General features: G+C 45.4%; 1 protein-coding gene across 1 annotated transcript in view; it reads right to left on the bottom strand.

Annotated features, from left to right (window-relative positions):
- The window catches only part of CCDC122 (coiled-coil domain containing 122), a 44,372-nt gene extending 23,886 nt beyond the window's left edge, over window positions 1–20,486 (bottom strand). Inside the window, exons 1-2 of the mRNA XM_073670296.1 lie at window positions 20,402–20,486; window positions 19,646–19,758 (exon numbers count right to left, since the gene is read on the bottom strand). Of these exons, the coding sequence (XP_073526397.1) occupies window positions 19,646–19,756 (111 nt within the window). The 5' untranslated portion in view covers window positions 19,757–19,758; window positions 20,402–20,486. The remainder of the gene's footprint in view (window positions 1–19,645; window positions 19,759–20,401) is intronic.
- Between the last annotated feature and the right edge of the window lie 984 nt (window positions 20,487–21,470).

Raw genomic sequence — 21,470 nt, forward strand, 5'->3', positions numbered from 1 at the left:
CAGGGTCCTTTATACCCAGTAGGGATCACCGCCATACCAGGAGGACTACAAGTCCCAGGTCGACCTGAAGCTACCGGCAATAACAGGACTAGGAACCACGAAGGCCCCGGCGTCCAGGGATAGTGGTTGCCAGAAAAGGTCCTACTACCAAGCGACAGGTGAAGGAACAGCACGACACAGAAGCTAAGCCCAGTTGCAGGCTGGCCAGGAGCTTAGAGAGAGGGAGACACGGACCAGGAGGCCTTATACCCGCTCACTGGGGAGAAGTCCTGAAGCGCACCCTTCCTACCGAGCACCCTGGACCGTACCTGACATCCGCACCAGTAAAGGTACTGAAGTGAATCCCCTGTCTCTGTCAGTTACTCCTGCTGCGCCATCTCTCCTGCACTACAAGCCCCAGCATTACCACCATCTGCACCTACACTGCCTCGGGGGCCCGCTCCACCTGTGGAGAGCAGGAACATCCCAGCTGCCATCCCATCACCCCTGGAGGTCTGCAGTAGCACTGGTAACTGTAACATCCCTGGCGACATGCTTGCATGGTGCACCACCTCCCACCATGCAAGACCGCAATCTTACCTGTCAGTCCATGCTGCACTCTTTGCTCCATTACCTGCTGTGTCCATGTCTCTTGTCTGATTGCTTAGGGCGTCGGCGCGGCTTTCTGCTTGTTTCTTATAGCTACTGTGTGCACAGTCCTAATGCGTCCCCAGCCTATTGCTGTGAGTCACTGGATACTTAAACCCCCCCACACCCAGTAGGAGGTGCCTGAGCAACACTTTCACTGTTTGTCTGTTGCAACTGAGGTGCCAGGTCCTGTCCTGACTCTAGTCTGTCCGCCACCCTGGGGGCTGAGTACCCAGGGCCTTTTCCTGTACCTGTGACTTCTAGTCTGTTTCCGCCACCCTGGGGGCCGAGTACCCAGGGCCGCTACCTGTATCTCTGACTTCTAGTCTGTTTCCGCCACCCTGGGGGCTGAGTTCCCAGGCTTGTTCCTGTATCTTGCTCCCAGTTCAGTTCCTGTCTGAACAGTGTCCTAGCCCGTTACTTGTTTCTCTCTATGTCCGTACCTTCCCTTTTCCTGCAGTGTCTGAACCTGCACCTAACTCCAACTTGTTGTCTCTGTACTTCTGTTTGTGAGTTTTGTGTCCACTCGCTACTTCATTGCAAGTACCTTGTGTGTATCTGGTTCTGCTTGTCCCCTTTCCCTGCCTCCGTATCTACCTCCTGTGATCTAACCATCTTCCTGTATTTTCCAGTCTGTACCATGTGAACAGAGCCCTGTCCTGTCTGCCTTCACCTTCTGCTCTGTTCTGCTCTGCTTGTTCACCGTTCCGGCGGTTCTGCTCTGCTCCGCTTGTTTACCGCACCTGCAGTTCTGTTCTGCTCTGCTTGTTCACCGCTCCGGCAGCTCCGCTCTGCTCCGCTTGTTTACCGCACCTGCGGTTCTGTTCTGTTCTGCTTGTCCACCGCTCTGGCGGTTCCTCTCTGCTCTGCTTGTTTACCACACCTGCGGTTCTGCTCTGCTTGTCCACCGCTCCGGCGGTTCCGCTCTGCTCCGCTTGTTTACCGCACCTGCGGTTTTGCTCCGCTCTGGTTGTTCACCGCACCTGCGGTTTTGCTCCGCTCTGGTTGTTCACCGCACCTGCAGTTTTGCTCCGCTCTGGTTGTTCACCGCACCTGCAGTTTTGCTCCGCTCTGCTTGTTCACCGCTCTTGCGGTTTTGCTCCGCTCTGCTTGTTCACCGCTCTTGCGGTTTTGCTCCGCTCTGCTTGTTCACCGCACCTGCGGTTTTGTTCCGCTCTGCTAGTCCACCGCACCTGCGGCTCTGTTTCTGTATCCCAGTCTGTACTGGTCCCAATCCAGCCTGCGTTCATACCTGCCAGTATCTGCCTGTCTGCATTCCCGCCGTGCCTGCTAAGTACCCACCTGCCTTCATACCAGCCGTGCCTACTAAGTACCCACCTGCTGTCATACCTGCCGTGCCTGCCAGTACCCACCTGTCTTCATATCAGCTAACCTGCCTGTTCCTGCATTCCCCGGTGTGGGTCAACAGCTGTGACCGGGGTCTGACCTGGAGTAGCACCTGGTCCCTCTGCTCTGTTCCTCCCTGGTTCATGGAGTCGACTGACCTGGTCGGACCGGGTTGATACTTAGTTACGCCCCTCCAGGCACTCCTCGGTTCATGGTACAGTGGGATCACGCTCATGCCAGTCAGTCCGGGCGCGAGAGTAACAGTAACCATTACCGGAAACCACAGGTGGCGTCACGAGACAAACTGTACACTAAAACCCCTTTTTAAAGAGAGACCCAGAGTACGGGCCCGGGAGCCGACTGCCGTGACCTCCTAAACAAGGTAAAAGGCCAGGGTACCGAGTCCCCTATATTCCCCCTGGGTGACACAGAAACGCAGCAAACCCGCAGGTATATGTGGATTTGCTGCGTTTCAATTAAATTCAATGGCCGCAAATTTGCAGCGTACTCGCGGTGCGTGTGGTACCCGGGATGAAGAGGAGACTACAACTCCTCTTCATCCCGGCTACCACGCGGTGAAAAAAAGAAATAAAAAAGTTAAAAATAAACAAAACCTGTATATTCACCTCTCCGGCGGCCCCCGGTCTGCTCCCGGCCACATCCTCTCTCCTTGGCGTCTCGTGGTGTACTGTCAGGACCTGCGGTGACGTCATTTAGTCACCTGATGGTCACGCGACCGCTGACGTCGGCGGTCAGGTGATGGTCGCGTGACCATCAGCTGACTAAATGACGTCCCCGCAGGTCCTGACAGTACACTGCGGGATGCCGAAGAGGGAGGACGCGGCCGGGAGCAGACTGGAGGAGACCGGAGAGGTGAGTATACAGGGTTTTTTTTATTTTTAACGTTTTAATTCTTTTTTTTTTACTATAGATGCTGCATTTAAAGCATCAGTTCGCACATTATAAATCCATGGCGGTTGCATGGATTTATATTGTGTGATCAACTTCTCAAGCACTTTTCCAAGTGATGCTCAAAATCGCTTGGAAAACTGCTTGAAAAAACGCATGCGAAAACGCATGTAAACGCTGAAAAAACGCTTCTCTCTGGCAGAAAAAACGCATGTAAGGCTGTGTTCACACGATGCGTATTTCATGCGTTTCCGTGGCGTTTTTGCAGTTGCGTAAACGCCGCGGAAACGCATGAAAAACGCATGGTAGAAGGGAAGCAATGTTCCCCAATGGAAATCCGCATGTGCTGTGCCCATGATGCGGATTTTTCCGCGGCGTTAACGCTGCGGTCAAAAATCCGCAGCATGTCAATTAATTTTGCGGAAACGCGGCGATTTCGCCGCCATTGACTTGCATTAGAACGCGCCAATTCCGCAAGACAGCATTTGTACTTGCGTAATTGGTGCGTTCTAATGTGCGGATGGTACCCGGGTGTGGAGGAGAGGAGAGTCTCATCCACACCCAGGTACCATTAAAAAAGCTGTAAAAAGAAGAATAAAATAAAAAATAAATGTATTCTTACCTTCTGTCGGCCCGCGCACCGCTCCCGCTTGGTTCCCGGCACTTGCAGTGAGTTGTAGGACCTGCGGTGACGTCAGAGTCATGTGACGGGTCACGTGACGCTGACGTCGGCAGGTCTTTCAATTCAAAGTTGCCGGGAGAACGGAGTGAGCAGGACAGCGCGGGCCATCAGAGGTAAGTATATACACTCTCTCGGTTCACACTGTATAAATCCATGCTGTTTGCATGGATTTATACAGTGTGACCTAGTTATCAAGCACTTTCCAGGTGATGCTAACATCGCCTGGAAAGCGCTTGTCAATCTGCATGCGGAAACGCATGTGAATCTGCATGTGGATCCGCATGTATTCTGCAGGAAAAACGCATGCACAATCTGCATGCGTTTTTTCTGCCAGGGAGATGCAGAAATGATGCAGAAATTTTCTGCTTCATTTCTGCATCGTGTGCACATACCCTTAATCTGCATGTGGGCACATAGCCTCAAACTGAAATCTTCCAGCATTCTTTCCTGGCTCAGTGACTGCGCAGAGCTTGCGCTGGTGATTTACATTCTGGGATGGGTAGTCTTTACAATAGACACTATGAGGTAATTTGATTTAGGTAGAACACTGTTTGCAGTACAGTATTTCAGGTAAGCGCTTAGGAATTTATCATTATGCCCAGCATAGTATTGGAAGTTAAAGGAACAGTAAGCCTAGAAATAAAGTTGTCTTCGCTGTTTGTTAGGGCTCGTTCAGAAAAGAGTATTAAAACTCTGAGTGTCCAAATGCAAAATGTATTAGTAAGGACCAATGCAAGTCAATTTGCTAGTTCACATGAACGTTTTTATATGTGGACCAATGGCCTGCGTATGAAAAAATTGCAGCATACACTACTTTAATTCATATATTGAATCAGACTCATCCATTATATGTGAATGGGTGTGCAAAAAACAGATCACATCCAGGTTACCATACATATGTAATGCGTCTTTCACAGACCTGTTACAATTAATATAATGTGAGAAACTGTATTTGTCTGTTAATATTTATTAAATTGTTCATGAGTAAGGATGGTGGACTGTGCTATCACGTTCTTGTCCCTGAAGACACCAATCGCGTCTTGTGTAATGTGAACTATGTCATGCGTCTTTGTAAATACAGTGTCATGTAATGTATTATGTATGGAGTGTAATAAATAATTACAGTGTAGGTGTCACGGGTGTATCAGAGGTGCCAGACAGTCACCCTGCAGTTGGTTGCATGAGATCTGTACATTTGGCATTACAGACATCTTCTTAGATGAGAGGCTGTCTTTAGGACCGAGTGGCTCCTCTCTGTTGCTAATTAGCTCTCTGGCCTGGGTGTATATAAACCTGGTGTGTCTGAGAGGGAGGTGCTGGCTATCTTCATTTCTACTTGTGAAGGCTTAGCAAGAGCAGTACTTCGTCCTCTCTGGAGCTTGAGGCCAAGTTCGCATTTGTCTGGACTTGTCTAAAGCTAAGCATTCTCCCCGTTTGTCTACCCTTGTTATCTACAGAGTTTAGTGGAGATCGACTAGTGCTCATCTATTCCCATCCTTAGCCTTAGCCATACGCCAGGGAAAGACAGGGCGAGGCACGCATGCGGAGATTGCTGAGGAGCCTGACCGAGTCACCTTGGCTGAGTCTAGGCTACGTCGTCTTCAGCAAGGGAATCTGTCAGTGGAAACGTACAGTTCGGAATTCCGTAGATGGGCAATGGATTCTAAATGGAATGAGTCAGCCCTTAGAAGATAATTTTGTTCGGGGCTTACTGAAAGGTTGAAAGATGCCTTGGCAGAATATGAAACCCCTCAGTCCTTGGAGGCTGCCATGTCTTTGGCCATACATATTGATAGTCACCTTCAGGACAGGCGGGTGAGACCACCTTCTCCGGGGCCTTCTTGTCAGGGTTGTGTACCTCTGATAGGGGAGCGGTCTGGGGGTGAAGCAGTAGTGGGGGATGTGGAGGAACCCATGCAGTTAGGGGATGTTTCTACATCATATCTCTCCCCAGAGATTTGCAAGAAAAAAGGCGTATGTTTTTTTTGTGGGAAAAAGGGACATTTCGTTGGGACCTGTCCTTCAATTCCTAAACAAAAGGAGACTCGATTAACTCTTGGTAGTCTGGAGTTGGATAAGCAAGGGGTGAATTTGTGGCCAAACTGCAGTTCCTCCTTTGTCCTGACAGCTGAGTTGATGCTAGAGAGCAAAACCGAGAAAATTTCTTTGTTTGACAGTGGAGACAGAGTCAGCAAGGTTGATGCTGAGTTTGTGCTGTGCTTTAGCTGAACCTATATCCATCTTTGCCATTGACTCAGCGCCACTTGCACAGAAAGCATTTACTCATATTGTACATAATGTAAAACTGAGGGTGGGGTCAGTTCATTGTGAAATAATTCCTTGCTATGTTCTGGACAATCTTCCCACACCGTTTGTCTTAGGTATACCTTGGCTAGTTAAACATAATCTGCTGGATTGGCAAACTGGTGAGATTATTGAATGGGGAGATTACTGCCATGAGAACTGTTTAAAAATTTCCCTTGCCACTGTCTCAACGGAAATTTACCTGCTTTTCTGTCTGGTTTTGTGGATGTTTTTTCTGAGAGGGGGTGTCAGGATTTGGCTCCTCATTGTGCTTATGACTGTCCTATTAACCTGACCCCCAGAGCTAAACTACCAAAGTCCAGACTGTATAATCTTTCTGGCCCTGAGAGACAAGCCATGAAGGATTTCATTGCGGAAAGTGTGGAGAAGGGACATAGCAGACCCTCATCTTCGCCTGTGGCGGCCGGGTTCTTTTTTGTGAAGAAAAAAGATGGCGGTCTACGTCCCTGTTTAGATTTCCGGGAATTAATTCAAATTACTATCCGTGATCCATACCCTCTTCCTCTGATTCCTGATTTTTTTTTCAGCCAGGTTGTGGGAGCGAAGATATTCTCCAAGTTGAATTTAAGGGGAGCTTACAACCTGGTTAGAATCAGAGAAGGGGAAGAATGGAAAACAGCGTTCAATACCGCAGAAGGACATTTCGAGAGTCTGGTTATGCCTTTTGGTTTGACCATTGCACCTGCGATATTCCAGCATTTCATAAATGGTATTTTCCATCATTTGGTGGGGAGGTTTGAGGTGGTCAATCTGGACGATATTTTGGTTTACTCACCTGATTTTGAGACTCATCAGGGGCATGTTAAGCAGGTGCTCCAGATATTAAGGGATAACAAACTTTATGCCAAACTAGAAAAATGTGTTTTCGCTGTTCAGGAGGTGCAGTTTTTGGGGTACTTGTTGTCATCTTCGGGTTTTCGAATGGATCCAGAGAAGATCCGTGCAGTCCTTGACTGGGAACGTCCCGAGAGCCTGAAGGCTCTACAACGTTTTCTGGGCTTTACTAATTTTTCTCGGAAATTCATCCAAAATTACTCTGTTATTGTGAAACCCCTTATTGACATTACTAAGAAAGGGTCTGATTTTTCTAAATGGTCGGATGCTTCCCTCCAGGCTTTTTCTTCCTTAAAGAATCATTTTGCCACTGCACCTATTCTCAGTCAACCTGATGCTTCTCAACCCTTTATTGTGGAGGTTGATGCGTCAGATGTCGGGGTTAGGGCTGTGTTGTTTAAGGGTTCGTCCCCTGGTAAATGGCGTCAATGCGCTTTCTTTTCTAAAAAATTGTCTTCGGCTGAGAGACATTATGACATGTGTAATAGGGAACTTTTGGCGATCAAATTGGCGTTCAAAGAATGGCGATATTTGTTGGATTGGGCTGTCCATCCTATTACTGTTATTACTGACCATAAGAACCTGTCATATCTCCAGTCAGCTAAACGTCTCAACCCTAGGCAAGCCAGATCGTTCCTGTTTTTTACTAGGTTAAATTTTGTTGCCACTTTTTGTCCAGGGGTCAAAAATGTCAAGGCTGATGCTTTGTCCCAGAGCTTCCCTGATGGTGGTGACCATGAGAACCCTGCCCCGATATTACAGAAAGGGGTAGTCATTTCGACACTTTATTCTGAACTGGAGGGTGAGGTGTTGGAGGCACAGGCGGACGCCACTGCCTCCTGCCTTTAAGGAAAGTTATTTGTACCATCTAATCTGCGCCGCAAAGTAATTAAAGAACATTATAACTCTGTTCTCCAGGTGGTAAGGCAACCGCGGACCTCCTATCTCGTCATTTTTGGTGGCCGGGGTTGCATCGGGATATGATTGAACACGTAGCTGCTTCTAGTATTTGCGCGCGTTCTAAGATTTCGCATACCCATCCGTCTGGTACTCTTCTACCGCTATCCCTAGTAGGCCATGGACACACTTGTCCATAGATTTTATTACTGACCTACCGTTTTCTGCAGGCAAAATGGTGGTTTTGGTGGTAGTAGATAGGTTCAGTAAAATGGATCACTTTGTCGCATTGCCTGAACTTCCAAATGCCAAGACACTTGCTCAGGTATTCATAAATGAGATTGTGAAGCTTCACGGGGTTCCCTCCGATGTGGTGTCAGATCGGGGGACAAAGTTTGTTTCCAAGTTCTGGAAGGCATTCTGTTCTCAACTGGGGGGGCAGCTGTCCTTTTCCTCTGCCTTCCACCCTCAGTCGAATGGTCAGACCGAGCTTGTCAATCAGAACTTGTAGACCTACCTCGGGTGTTTTGTCTCCAAAAATCAGGAAGATTGTGCATCCTACTTACCGCTGGCAGAATTTGCCGTTAATAATGATCGGCAAGCAGGGCCGGCATCAGCACCCTGGCAAGTGCCGGGGCCCTGAGCAGGTGGGGGGACCCACTCACCGTCTGGCACCCTGCCACGCTATGGGACCCGTGAGCGAAGTCTGCGCCTGCTCCCCCCCCGCTTGCTCAGGGCCCCGGCAGCCAGCACAATACTTACCTCTCCCCGTGCCTCAGCAGCAGGTCCGGTCTCTTCCGCGTCCTCTGACTGTGACATCTCAGGTCAGGGGGTGCAGTGACATCTTTCCACCGCGCTCTCTCCTGAGCCATCACAGCGCAGAGCGGGAAGTCGCTGGCGCGGATGAGGAGTCCGGTGCAGCGGCAGCAGGTGAGAAGTGAGGTGAGTATTTTTTTTTTTAATGTATGGAGGTATAAGGCATTACAAGGGAGGGGGGGTGACATCCTGCATGGGGCATTATAATGGGGGGAGTGACATCCTGCATGGGGCATTATAAGGGAGGGGGGTTGTGACATCCTGCATGGGGCATTATAAGGAGGGGTGACATCCTGCATGGGGCATTAAAAGGAGGGGTGACATCCTGCATGGGGCATTAAAAGGAGGGGTGACATCCTGCATGGGGCATTAAAAGGAGGGGTGACATCCTGCATGGGGCATTAAAAGGAGGGGTGACATCCTGCATGGGGCATTAAAAGGAGGGGTGGCATCCTGCATGGGGCATTAAAAGGAGGGGTGACATCCTGCATAGGGCATTAACAGGAGGGGTGACATAATGCATGGGGCATTATAAGGGGGGATGACATCCTGCATGGGGCAATATAAGAAGGGGTGACATCCTGCATGGGGCAATATAAGAAGGGGTGACATCCTGCATGGGGCATTATAAGGGGGGGTGACATCCTGCATGGGGCATTATAAGGGGGGTGATATCCTGCATGGGGCATTATAAGGGGGGGTGACATCCTGCATGGGGCATTATAAGGGGGGGGTGACATCCTGCATGGGGCATTATAAGGGGGGGTGACATCCTACATGGGGCATTATAAGGGGGGGGTGACATAATGCATGGGGCATTATAAGGGGGGGGTGACATAATGCATGGGGCATTATAAGGGGGTGACAGCCTGCGTGGGGCATTATGTGGGGGGAACAGCCTGCATGGAGCATTATGTGGGGGCACAGCCTGCATGGAGCGTTATATGGGGGCCAGTATCCTGTATGGAGCGTTATATGGGGGCCAGCATCCTGTATGGAGCGTTATATGGGGCCCAGTATTCTGTATGGAACGATTCTGGTTTCTGAGCTATTGTGGAATTTACAATAGATATCGGTCATGTAATGTAAGAAGTGAAATCTATTTTTTTTTTTCTGAAGTATCTGTGCATCATGAATCGTGGTATGTGTTAAAGGCGCCCACTGAGACTCTTTCGCTCAGGGCCCACAAAAATCTGGAGCCGGCCCTGTCGGCAAGAATCCACTGGCTGGCAGGTCACTGTTCTTCGGTGCATACGGTTATCACCCACAGTTTGGTACCTTTAGTGGGGGAGGAGTGTCAGGAGATCCTGAAGAAACCGATGAGACAGAGTGGCTGGAAAAGGGTCCTTGTATAGGACAACTAGTCATGAGAAACCCTAAGCTTGCAAACGCCGAGGGTAACGGACCTAAACATGACTGAGTTCGTGGGACTAATGGGGGTCCCGAGTGGTAGATCCTGGCACCAGTAGTGGAAGAAATAGGATGCGGAACCACTGAGCGAGTAGAGACTTGCTGATCACGACTGTGGCATTGAAGCTAGGTTGTGACGAAGTAGGGTGAAACAGTGTGCTTTACCGGCCTTGGAATAAACTACTGAGGAAGGGTACTGTGTGAGTGAAAATGCTTTGTACTGCTGAGGAAACATCCATAATACTTTGTACCCGCTATCCAGTAGAGTAGCTACTAAGGGGGACAGAGGGGCCCAACCGGAGCCACGTTACCCCTAACTGTACTGGCGTGCATAGCACGCCAATATATTTAATCTTAGACCGCAGTTCTGTAGACCGCAGGCCAAGGCATCGACATTCGTGCACGACGTCAAAGTCCCAGTATGGTGATGTCATCACGCCGTGCCGGGACTCTGACGTCCTGTGCGTGCGTCGGCAATATGACAGCACATTGATCTGCCCGAGCCTCGCCGGTGGAGTCATCAGGATCCTGGATTAGGTGAGTATATCATGTTTTTTTATTTTAAATAAAACTTGTGCGTCATCATAAATGAGGGACCCTTAAACAGTGGGGGCCCTCATATATTATAGGGACTACTGTGGGGGCTCTTATAAAGTGTGGGGCCAATTATACAGTTTGGGGGCTAATGTGGGGACAATTATACAGTTTGGGGGCTAATGTGAGAGCAGTTATACAGTATAGGAGCTAGTGTGGGGCCCATTATACAATGTGGGAGCTAATGTGGGGACCATTATACAGTTTGGGGCTTACTGTGGTGGTCATAATACAATTTGGGACTTACTATGGGGGCCAGTGTGGGAGCAAATGCGAGGGCCATTTTATAGTTTGAGTCTTGCTGTTGAGCCCATTATACAGTTTGGGGGCTAATGTGAGGGCCATTATACAGTTTGGGGGCTAATGCGGGGCCATTAGACAATTTGGGGCTAATGTGGAGGCCATTATACAGCATGGACGCTAATGTGGGGGGGGGGCATTATACAGGTTGGGGGCTAAGGCAGTGTCCATTAAACAGTTTCTCCAATTTTGACAACAATGGAAGACCAACTGTATGATCAGCTTTTGAGATTCTACACGGCAACAGGACAAAAGTACACCCAGTGGATCTAAGATCTACCTCCAGAGAAACGTTCAAATGCCAAGTCCCAGTTTAGACAAACATCTAAGCCATATCGAGCAGAGAAAGGGATTATTTACTATGGAAAAAAGGAGGTTCTCACTAAAAGCCGACTGCCAAATATCCTGAAGGCCTATCACGACATCCCAACTTCTGGTGGCCATTTTGGCAGAGATAAAACATTTGCCAAAATTTCTGACCGTTATTACTGGAAGGGAATGAAGAATGATGTTCACCAACATGTCAAAGCCTGTAAAAAATGTTTTGTCACAAGTCCCAAAATCAGCAAAGAAGCTCCACCACTCAACAGTATACCAGTGCCTGGAAAAGTATGGAGCTTAGTTGGGATTGATATGATTGGTCCTCTTCAGGAAACATCAAACAGAAACAAATATATAGTTGCTGTCACTGATCAATTCTCCAAGTGGACTGAAGTAACAGCTGTTCCAGATAAGAGTGCCATGTCAGTAGCAAAATTTTTGTACACCATTATTTGCCGCTTAGGTCACCGCATTTCATCTGCCTACCACCCACAAACAAATGGCCAGCGGGAACATGACAATCGAACACTCAATGAATCTCTTATCAATGACCAAGGAACCAACTGGGACCAGTTAATCCCTGGTGTTTTGTTTGCCTATCACACATCTGTGCATGCCTCAACCAAGTGCACTCCATTTGAGGTCATGTATGGACGAAAGGCTAAGCTTCCTATTGACCTCAATCCTTCAGCAAATGACACTGTGGATGTCACGTCTCTTTCAGATGATGCCAACCCTGATGTGCTAAATACACTCACAACCGTTTTTAACAGGATCCACTCAACTGTAAGTACCAACATTCATTCTGCTCAGGAACACCAAAAGTGTCCCTTTGATCGCCAACACAACAGCAACAAAAAAATCACTGCTGGCACCATTGTTTATATCAAGAATCAATGTTGTATTCATCGCATGGGTTCAAAGATGGAACCACGCTGGGTTGGACCCTACTTAGTTGTGGAATCCTTAACCAAGGGACGAGTAAAACTTAAGAACAATAAGACTGGCAAGATACTAAGCAACACCTACCATGCCAGCAATCTTAAGATTTACCAGGATGAAGAGACTTCTCTACCACCCTAGTCCCCTGATGACTGTCCCAGTGACTCTGCCACACAGAAACACAAGCAAAGCAATACTTTCAACCCACTACCAAGTTCAGGAAGGAAGTATCTTACCACCACTCTTGACCTTACGTTTAGTAGGGTTGTGTACTTTGGATGCACAAGAGATCTTGGACAACCACGGCGTACACAACACCAAAGGTGATGGGAACTGCTACTTTCGGGCCATCAGCTGTATTCTGACAGGAACAGAGGACAACTACTCTCTTCTCAGAGCTAAAGTCACCCGCCACATGAAAACTGACTTATCCAAAAAACTACAGGGCTACTTTAATCAAGATGTGAATGAATATGTGAACACCTCTGGCATCTCTCGTGATGGAGTCTGGGCAACTGATGCAGAAATCATGGGCACAGAAAATCTGTTGAGTTGTGACATCGTCATCCACACAAAAGTCAGTGACACCATGGATTGGTTGACCTATCCCGCAAGCTTCAATCTGCAGTCAACAACAGAACATGCACTTTATCTTGAAAACAAGCATGATCATTTTAATGTTATCAGTGTTTACTAATCATTTTAATGTTGTTATCAGTGTTTACCTTTGAACGTTTATATTGTAGTGTCCTGTCACCAGTCATGTGTACGATTATCGTCCGAAAGCCTCTCTGGAACCAATAATCGCCCCATGTAAAGGTACCTTTATAAGTTGAAGTTTCTTCCCCCTCCCCCCCCCCCCTTGGGCGCTGTCTCTGCCCACCTGTGCGCTGTCTTGGGCCCCGTGCGCTGCCTGGGGCCCCGTTATTGAGTATATCACTCAATGGTTCTCAAAAGCCTTAAAAATCTGATCTACAGCAGCTGGGGTATATTCTGGCCCAGAAGGGTATAATCTGGCCTAGGCCACTTTAACCCCGGGTATATTCTGGGCGGGGGGGGTTAATCTGGCCTGTTACACCGGGCATGGGTCGGATCCTCTGGTCCCTAGATAACACAGGCGATGGTGGCCATGCCAGACGCCTGGCGCTGCGGAGGAACATTATAATTGACACATGGCTGCGGGGGTTAAACGTCATTTCTGCTGTCCCCTCATGGTGGTGTGCAATGTGGTCGACGTTCCCCATGGTATTTGGTGCAGAAGGGAGACAGGGTTTCAGAAGAGGTCGGAGAGAGAGGTATTGAAGCCAGGAGACTTTGGTAACGGTAACAAATGGTAAACTTTACTCGTTCACAGCCCAAAGGGGTTAAACAGCTGAAGCACGTGCTGATGGTAAAACAGTTCCATATTACAGACAACATCTGGCAGAGGAGGCAGAGTAATGGGTAACAAATGCAGAGCGATTTCAATAAGTCCCTCCAGGTGTCTAATGTCTGATGTTCAGTACTGATGCTATAGAGTTTCCTTGCAGAGTCTCTATCCATGCTAGGCCTCATCGTCCCATCCTCACTAACCATCATATTACATGAAGTGCAATTCGGATAACGTTATCCCCATAGCCTTCTATGAGTAACCTAACCACCAATGGCCGAATGTAAATCCTGAGTTCTGGGCACACTTGCAACAGCAATAGACAGGTGTGTGCTTTGTAGAACCAGGCGTTCATTCGCCCCAATTTGCAGACGTTGGTGCTCACTCATGTTTTCCCTCAAGCTAGCCGCTCCATTTTCAGCCTGATAGGAACAAGGGAGAGAATCCCCTACATGCATGACTGTGGTTGTTTAAGGGTGCTCGCTGAGCTTCTCTTCTTAACTCCCATTGCGGACTCTCTCTTTCTCCTCTCTTCCCCTGTAGTCTCTACATCTTCTTCTCTCCAACAACTATCTTTCTCAACTGACTTTTGGTTCTGCTAATTAACCCTTTAACAACCTTTAGATTTTCCGTTTTTGCGTTTTCGTTTTTTGCTCTCCTTGTTCCCAGAGCCATAGCGTTTTATTTTTCTGTCAATATGGACATGGAGCTTATTTTTTGCGGGACGAGTTGTACTTTTCAACGCCATTACTGTTTTTACCATATCATGTACTGGAAAACGGGAAAAAAATTCCAACTGCGGTCAAATTTAAAAAAAACGCAATTCCACAATTGTTTTTTTTTTTTTTTTTTTTACCACGTTCACTGAATGCTAAAACTGACCTGCCATTATTATTCTCCAGATCATTACGAGTTTGTAGACACCAAACATGCACAGGTTCTTTTTTATTTAAGTGGTGAAAAAAAAATCCAAAGTTTGCTTACAAAAAAAAAAAGGTGCCATTTTCCGAGACCCGTAGCGTCTCCATTTTTCGGGATCTGGGGCCGGGTGAGGACTTATTTTTTGCGCGCCGAGCTGACATTTTTACTGATACCATTTTGGGGTAGATACAATGTTTTGATCGCCCGTTATTGCATTTTATTGCAATGTTGCGGCAAACAAAAAAAACGTAATTCTGGAGTTTAGAATTTTTTTCTCGTTACGCCGTTTACCGATCGGATTAATTATTTTTTTATTTTGATTGGGCGATTCTGAACACGGCGATACCAAATATGTGTATGTGTTTTTTTTTTTTATTTTATTTTGAATGGGGCGAAAAGGGGGTGATTTAAACTTTTATATATATTTTTTATATTTTTAAAAACATTTTTTTTTTAATTTTTGCATGCTTCTATAGTCTCCATGGGAGACTAAAAGCAGCACTTGCCTGATCGGCTCTGCTGCATACAGGGGACGAGCAGATCCCCTGTATGCAGCAGAAATGCTCACTTGCTATGAGCGCCGACCACTGGGCGGCGCTCATAGCAATTAGGACATGACAACCACAGGGGTCTACTGCAGACCCCGGGTTGTCATGCCAACCCATTGGTCACCCGCGATCACGTGACGGGGTCACTGATGGACGGGGCTAACAACGCGCTTCCCGGAAGCGCGAGTTAAATGCTGCTGTCAGAGATTGACAGCGGCATTTAACTAGTTAACATCGCGATTCCACCCGTGGCTGTTACGGGGACATGTCAGCTGTATTTATCAGCTGACATGTGCCCGGCTCAGTGCGGGCTCAGCGCCGGAGCCCGCGCTGAACCGGGGGTGCTAGCCTGTGCCGTACTAATTCCTACTAATACAGCAAAGGGTAGAAAGGGGTTAAACTATATTGTAATGTTACTTTTGTGTACAAAACTCCACCCAACCTGCATTGGCAACCTGCATTGGTGAGGATATTAACTGTTACTGTACAAACTAGTATGAAAAGTGCTGAATCACAATAACATTAGTATACATTTAACCTATACAGAGGTCTTTTAGGAATACCCAACCCTGGGGTATTACAGCAGCAGCTTCCATGTAAACAAATTCTGGCAAAATAATTATTAGTGTGACCATACAGCCACAGCATACAGTAGTTTCTTGCTCTTGGGCTGCTTTCACAGGTTGTGACCATATGGTTGTTTTGCTACATTTACATAAAAGAACACACCAGGGCTTCAAGTGTGAAAGCAGCATTAATGCTGGAGCAAATGGTGACTAAACAAGTGAGTAGTATGTTGTTTTTTTTTGTTTTCTTGCATATGCTGCCTGAAAACTTTGATAACTCTGTAACACTTTCAAATGACTTATTGGGGATTTCCTATCCACAGAACCCATTTTAGATAAAGTGGGGCCCTGGGTAAAAGTTTAAAGGGGGCCCTAAATGATAACATATTGCACCATCACACTCAAACATTTATTTATATTGTATTTACATGCGCTAAGTTCAGAACGTTAAATGAGCGCAATCGACAATATTAAAGTTGTTCGGTGTTTGTTTCCCAGGTTCTTTATACAGGTTGACGAAGAATGATGAGCACAAAACAATCACTAATAGATCAATCTGTCCCCATAAATTATCATGTTATCAGCAGCACATCTGCAGTTTACACCAGCAATGTGCTGCTGAGAACAATGATTTTTGTTTTGCCATAAATAATCCTATCACCTGATGAATGAGCCCATTTGTGGGGCGATTACCGACATGTTTTCTATGGACTGTTGTCTGTTCAACCGGGATTTATAAATGGTTGCTACATACACACAATATGTGACACAAACACGGCATGTTACACAAACATATGTATACACATACTGTACGTAGCACACAATCATGTATACACCGAGCACATACACACATACATCTATACACAGAGCACATACACACATGGATACACAGAGCACATACATACAGACACATGTATACACAGGGCACATACATACAGACACATGTATACACAGAGCACATACATACAGACACATGTATACACAGGGCACATACTGTACATACAGACACTTGTATACACAGAGCACATACATACAGACACCACCAGGAGCCAATTTATTCTGATGTCTTCATTAATATATACCATCAAGAGCCCATTCTAATTAAAGGGTGTTTGCCACAAAAGGGATGCCAAAAGGATACCTTTTGTATCCACGTATAGTCCGGCTAGCGGGTGTATTGGAAGCATCCTACATAAACACTGGCCCCTTTTACAAAAAGGTCTCCCAAATATACAGGAGTTTGCCTCGCGACCTCTTTTGTCCTATAAGCGTAATGGTAATTTGAGAGATAGATTGGTCAAGTCTGACTTTGGCCCTTCCCGTGTGTCAGTTCAAACAACACTTAGCACTCCAAGACTGGGTAATTTACCTTGTCCGGGATGTGTTTGCTGTGATAATATTATTAAGGTTGATACTTTTTATCACCCTCACACGGGTAAACGCTATACCCATGAAGAAAGATATACGTGCTCCTCGAGCTATGTGATATATGTTTTGTCCTGCCCGTGTGGCCTATACTATGTAGGGGAGACCACAATGGAATTCCAGGCAAGGATAAGGAAACATAAAAGTACCATCAGGACTGGCCTTACTGAATTGCTTGTTCCTCAACATTTTGTTGAGAACAGACACTCAGTAAACCAATTGCGATTCAGGATTATTGATAGTGTCCCGGTACAGAGAAGGGGTGGAGATAGATTGAAAGTTTTGAAGAGGAAGGAATTTAGCTGGATTTTTGAATTGGGAACTCTTCAACATAGAGGGTTAAATATTGAATATAATTTACAGAATAGCTTATTTGAACCTTACTCCCTTCGATTCTCCATTCTAACTCTACATCATCTGGAGTAGGTAGATGTCATAGATCTATTTTATAGAATATGTATATGTGATTTTAACGCTTCTTCTCTTTTTCTTCTTTTAGACCAGTTGTTGGGATAAATCTGGAGGTGGATCGAAGTACGGGGACGAAGACATCGGGCGTTTACCCCTTAAGGGGATATCTACTATTTTTATATATGAATTTATATGTTTATATGTCCCTCTCCCCGAACTTTGATCCTCCTATGATTGTCTCAGTGTGGAGTTATTTTCTTTGCTTGACTTTTATGCATTTTCGTTCGTAGGCATATGTATTATTGCCATAATTATAATGATGCTAGAGCCATTAGGTTGTGTTTCTCCCCACCTCTCCTTTCCCACCCCTATTCCTTGTGGTAGTTACCCTAGTGCTGAATGGGAGTCTTGGTGAATAGCTGAGCCCACATGTGACATCTGATCATGTGGTCTTGGTCATGTGACTGCCCTTTAGTGATGTGGTAGGTCCTGCAGATGCAGCTGACAGGTAGTGGGCGCTTACAATTTATGCCATTACAATGTTTATATTCAATGGAGTTAGGAGAGGTATATATACATAATGTGGGGGTTAGGAGGGGTATATATACATAATGTGGGGGTTAGGAGAGGTATATATACATAATGTGGGGGTTATTCTAGCAATAAAATGTGCATTCAGACCAATAATGTACGCTGTTTGTGCAAACATGATGGGATCATAGGTCGCATGGGTGCGGTCATGTGATCGCTTTCCTGTGATGTGGCAGGTCCCTCTGGTGTGATCCGATTGGAGTTCATGCAGATGCTTGTGGACATACTCCTTTGGTGCCTATCCAAACACCTATGGTGATTGGTCTGGAGAACCTGCATACTTATGACTCCATATGAAGTGATTGGTGGGTGGTTGCTTAGATATCGTAGTGCCAAGCCTGATAGGTGAACTGAGGTACAATACATATGTAAATAATGGTCTAATAGATTTGCTTTGCGTAAGATTGTATTTTATGGATGTTGTATTTAAAATAACCTCTGTGTTAATGTATGGATCTATGTTTTTTTGTACTATATTCTAATTATCTAATCATTATTGATGTGGGGGTTGAACCTTTGCAGTGATTGGTGATCTATTGTAAACCACACTACATAAGGACGGCCCTGTGTTTTTTCACGTATACTTGACAAACACCCACACAGAGTCGAAACGTTGTGTGTTTTGAGATGGCGGAATAAACACCTCTTTTGCAATTGAACACCCTGGCATGGACGCTGTCTTTTACTTTTGCATACATTCTAATGTTCTCACTAATATATACCACCAGGAGCCCACACATTCTGATATCCTCACTAATATATACCACCAGGAGCCCATACATTCTGATGTTTTCACTAATATATACCACCAGCAGCTCATACATTCTGATATCCTCACTAATATATACCACCAGGAGCCCATGCATTCTGATATCCTCATTAATATATACCACCAGCCTAGAATTTATGGGCTCCTGGAATTTATATATTAGTTTCAAAATCAGAATGTATGGGCTTCTTGTCGGTATATACTAGTGAAGACATTAGAATGTATGGTAGGTGATGGCTTAGCTTCACTGGACAACCCCTTTAAGTGTATGATTGGCGTAGGTTCATGAAACATGCTGTTCTATAATATATTGTGCATGGTTGTGTGCCCAGAAGCATGCTCATCATTTTTAGTGCAGCTGGTAGATGAGCAAAATATATCTTTCTATAAGAAGCAAAATTATTCACCATGTAATTCCAGATTCAAGCCTAAAAGAACAAGACTACATTTATTTGCAACAGCAATACCAAGTGGTTTCCCAAATTTGACAGGCAGACGAGTAAGCAGATAATATCAGTATCCACTTCACCAATATATGCCTAACAGGTGCCTATGCATTCTAGGCTGAAGCACACAGAGAGACACACACAGACACATATAGACAATAGAGGAGTTACCACCAGTCCATCGCATCTTCGGTTCTTCCAACTCACGCAGAGTACAGGACCTGTGGCGACATCACAGTCACATGACTGTGATGTCACCAGAGGTTTTGAAGTCCAGCAGAGTACAAGACATGTGGTGACATCATGGTCACATAACCGATCACTTGATTGTGATGTCGCCAAAGGTCCTGAAGCAGTCTCCACATGGGAAGCTACACTGATAATGCTATTATCAGTATAGCTTCAGCTTTACACGCTGGGGTTCCCCAAGGGATTGGGGGCCCTGGGAAAATGCCCAGTTCCCTCCCCCTAACGTTGGCCCTTTCTCATCCAGAACATTTATAGCACATCCCTCCAAGGATGTGCCAAAAATGTCTGAGATGAGAATAACCCTCTAATTTAAGAATATTTACAACATATGACTGTGATTACTCACTTGACATTGGCTGAGCTCTTGTCTGCTTTTCTGTATTTCTGAAACTTGACTTTGCTGTTGTTGAGCCACTTGCTTTGCTACTTCCGTTAATGAAGATGCTGCTTCTGCCATTTCTTAAAAATGAGAGGAATTTTAAATCAATTATGAGGCATCTAGCGAATAAGGCGTGAAATGGCAGCGACACATTACAACATTGGATGTGGTGATTACCTAGAATGTGGCTATGTGACCTGCGGCAGAGTCACATGTTTCCAAATGTGTCTGGTCACAAATCGCATGCGACACACTTGCCAAGGATTTCAATGCAAGTCGCACGTGACATACAAATCATCTGCGACTTGGCTGTTTTATTTACAGCACAATTGAGCTCTAATATATTTACGTAAGAATTGCTGTTGACCAACACGTCATCCTGTAGTCCTAGCTTTAAGGTTCAGAGTTCTGGCAATGACATTTTTAAAATGAAAATGTACGATAATGAAATTTATGTCCTAATTATCAAGTAAATGCTCAACAATGTATTGTCTATAAATATTGCAAAACTGCTGTCATATTCTTCACATACATAGGCTATGTTCAGACAAAAATGCGCGATGTAGTTCAATGCACCAGTTTTCTAAATCATGGTACAGTATGTACTAGTCTCATCCATTTTGCACAAAAAATAGCCTATAGCTCATTTGCCCGCCCGCAATGCAGACAAACATAAAGAGCTGCACAAGAATGCAACAGGACGTAGGCAGTGACGCCCCTTACCTGTTTATAAGTGCTTAGCCTTATATGGAAGAAATTCCTGGATAACCCCATTAAATCACCTCACTGCAGTGGGAAAGATAACTATGCTGCCATCTGCTGGCTATTGCTGAAAACTAGCTAAGTTTCTGATCAAAAAACGTAAGATGGCAGCACAATGAATTATGTTGGTGAAGACTTATTAATACTTTAACATCAGAATCAGTTCTCTTGGAAATTATATAGGCCTTTTATTTTATTATGCGGAGAAAAAAGATAAAAACAAAACTGAAATAATTCAGCTATTTTGTTGTCAAATACATAACATATCCCGCAGCACTTTACAATGCATAAATATCTTTGCAAACTAAATTAAATTAGTCATTCCAATCTTCATAAATGGATATTGTTTGAAAGTGCTTGTAAATACAAGCAATTTACTGCTAATAAAATGTTTCATCCATTCTTGAGATATTAACTCTTGTCTACAGTTCATTGACTTGGAGACTGACCACCACTGCTGGACAGTAGAACATGCATAGTGCTTACAAAGTTTTTTCTATTGAGCTTGAAAGCACTGTTTTGGAGATGGCAAGAATCACTAGAACGAAGTTACCTTATAATCCAGCTTCAGCTAGACAGCTGCGATGGTCAGTCTCCTAAGCAATAAGCTCTAAACAAAATAAAAGTGTTACTATCTCAAGAATGGTTGCAAATTTTAATAAGCACTACATTGCAAAAGTTTTGAATGAAAATCCCATAGGAATAATAAACATAAACCGCAAAGATGCAAAAAGTTAAAGGGACAAATAGTGGACCAAATGCAGAGATGCTCACCCACCACACCTGAAGCGTGTTTCACTAATGATTCGTCAGGCATTAGGGAAACGCGTGTCGGGTGTAGTGGGTGAGCATTTCTGTATTTGGTCCACTATTTGTCCCTTTCAATTTTTGCATCATTGCGCTTTATATTTATTGTTCCTATGAGATTTTCAAATAGTGTTGTCACCTTCATTTTTATTTCCATTTTGTGATTTGTACCCTGCTTCACATCCCCTCTTTTAACTTACTTTGAAGCTTATCATTACTATTT

This window comes from Phyllobates terribilis, unplaced genomic scaffold, assembly GCF_046119375.1.
Source record: "Phyllobates terribilis strain yellow unplaced genomic scaffold, ASM4611937v1 Scaffold_2__4_contigs__length_985480577, whole genome shotgun sequence".
In the NCBI taxonomy this organism is placed as follows: Eukaryota; Metazoa; Chordata; class Amphibia; order Anura; family Dendrobatidae; genus Phyllobates; species Phyllobates terribilis.